This window comes from Emiliania huxleyi, assembly GCF_000372725.1.
Source record: "Emiliania huxleyi CCMP1516 chromosome Unknown EMIHUscaffold_1704, whole genome shotgun sequence".
NCBI classification, from domain to species: Eukaryota; Haptophyta; order Isochrysidales; family Noelaerhabdaceae; genus Emiliania; species Emiliania huxleyi.
In genome coordinates this window covers 1-1857 of record NW_005200876.1, presented here as the reverse complement: position 1 = coordinate 1857, position 1857 = coordinate 1, and the positions used below count along the sequence as shown (strand labels likewise).

General features: G+C 64.8%; 1 protein-coding gene across 1 annotated transcript in view; it reads right to left on the bottom strand.

The window, feature by feature from the left end:
* The window catches only part of EMIHUDRAFT_447122 (hypothetical protein), a 2240-nt gene extending 892 nt beyond the window's left edge, over positions 1-1348 (bottom strand). The window contains exons 1-2 of the mRNA XM_005784266.1: positions 607-1348; positions 62-160 (exon numbers count right to left, since the gene is read on the bottom strand). Coding sequence (XP_005784323.1) covers positions 62-160; positions 607-846 — 339 coding nt within the window. The 5' untranslated portion in view covers positions 847-1348. The remainder of the gene's footprint in view (positions 1-61; positions 161-606) is intronic.
* Between the last annotated feature and the right edge of the window lie 509 nt (positions 1349-1857).

Here is a 1857-nt window from a genome sequence, read left to right as displayed (position 1 = left end):
CAGCTGACTGAGAAGGATCCAACAATTCTTTTTAAATATAGGGTAGGGGGCGGCACGCCTTGTCGAGCCAGAGGAGCGGCTCACGGCCGTGCTTCTGCTTGAAGCTGGCGGCCCAGCGCGAGAGGGCCCTGTACTTGGCGACGTGGTCGTCGTCCCACGCGTGGCTCACCTGCAGGGCGGGAATGGGCATACGCCAACCTCGGGGCGGGAAGACGGCATTGTGCAGAGTCTTGAGAGGCGCCGTGTGAAGACGCGGGAGGCGGAGACGGTGACTACACGCATGCGGTCGGATACCGTGGGGAAGGCGTGTCCTCTCGCGCGCTAGTCGGAGTAGAGTACAGGCAGGGGATGCAGGAGGCGGGGGAGGCAGGGAGGCAGGGAGGCAGGGAGGCAGGGAGGTGGGGAGGTGGGGAGGTGGGGAGGCAGAGCAGGGAGGCGCACAAAGGCGTCCACGGAGCCGAGCAAGTCTCTAGGGAGTGTCTGGAAGTGTCTAGGGAGTGTCTGGGAAGTGTCTAGGAAGTGGCGCACAAAGGCGTCCACGGAGCCGAGCAAGTCTCTAGGGAGTGTCTGGAAGTGTCTAGGGAGTGTCTGGGAAGTGTCTAGGAAGTGGCGCACAAAGGCGTCCACGGAGCCGAGCGCGACCCGGACCGAGTGCGCAGAGAGCGCGTCGCCGTCGGCTCGCGTCTCGGCCTCGCGCCTCGCCGCCTTGAAGTCGGCCTCGCACAGGGCCGAGAAGGGGAGGCCGCGGAAGTTGCTCTCTGCCAGCGCCTTCGCCTTGCGCGAGTCGATGCCGCCAATGAAGGCGGAGATGACCGCGGCGGCGCGCGTCTCCCCCGACCGCTCCATGCGCACAAAGGCGCGCGTCAGCCGGAGGCGGTTGCGGCGCGTCAGGCCGAGGGCGAGGGTGAGGAGGACGAGGTTGAGTGAGATGAGCACGAGCGCTTCGGCCAAGCCGCTGCTGAGGCCGACACCCGGCTCGGGAAGCGGGTCGAGCTCGAGCGTCCTGTTCACAGCAGTGGGTGTGAAGAGACGCTGTTCACACCCGGCTCGGGAGGCGGGTCGAGCTCGAGCGTCCTGTTCACAGCAGTAGGTGTGAAGAGGGACTGTTCACACCCGGCTCGGGAAGCGGGTCGAGCTCGAGCGTCCTGTTCACAGCAGTAGGTGTGAAGAGGGACTGTTCACACCCGGCTCGGGAAGCGGGTCGAGCTCGAGCGTCCTGTTCACAGCAGTAGGTGTGAAGAGACGCTGTTCACACCCGGCTCGGGAGGCGGGTCGAGCTCGAGCGTCCTGTTCACAGCAGTAGGTGTGAAGAGACGCTGTTCACACCCGGCTCGGGAAGCGGGTCGAGCTCGAGCGTCCTGTTCACAGCAGTAGGTGTGAAGAGGGACTGTTCACACCCGGCTCGGGAGGCGGGTCGAGCTCGAGCGTCCTGTTCACAGCAGTAGGTGTGAAGAGACGCTGTTCACACCCGGCTCGGGAAGCGGGTCGAGCTCGAGCGTCCTGTTCACAGCAGTAGGTGTGAAGAGACGCTGTTCACACCCGGCTCGGGAGGCGGGTCGAGCTCGAGCGTCCTGTTCACAGCAGTAGGTGTGAAGAGACGCTGTTCACACCCGGCTCGGGAAGCGGGTCGAGCTCGAGCGTCCTGTTCACAGCAGTAGGTGTGAAGAGGGACTGTTCACACCCGGCTCGGGAGGCGGGTCGAGCTCGAGCGTCCTGTTCACAGCAGTAGGTGTGAAGAGACGCTGTTCACACCCGGCTCGGGAAGCGGGTCGAGCTCGAGCGTCCTGTTCACAGCAGTAGGTGTGAAGAGGGACTGTTCACACCCGGCTCGGGAAGCGGGTCGAGCTCGAGCGTCCT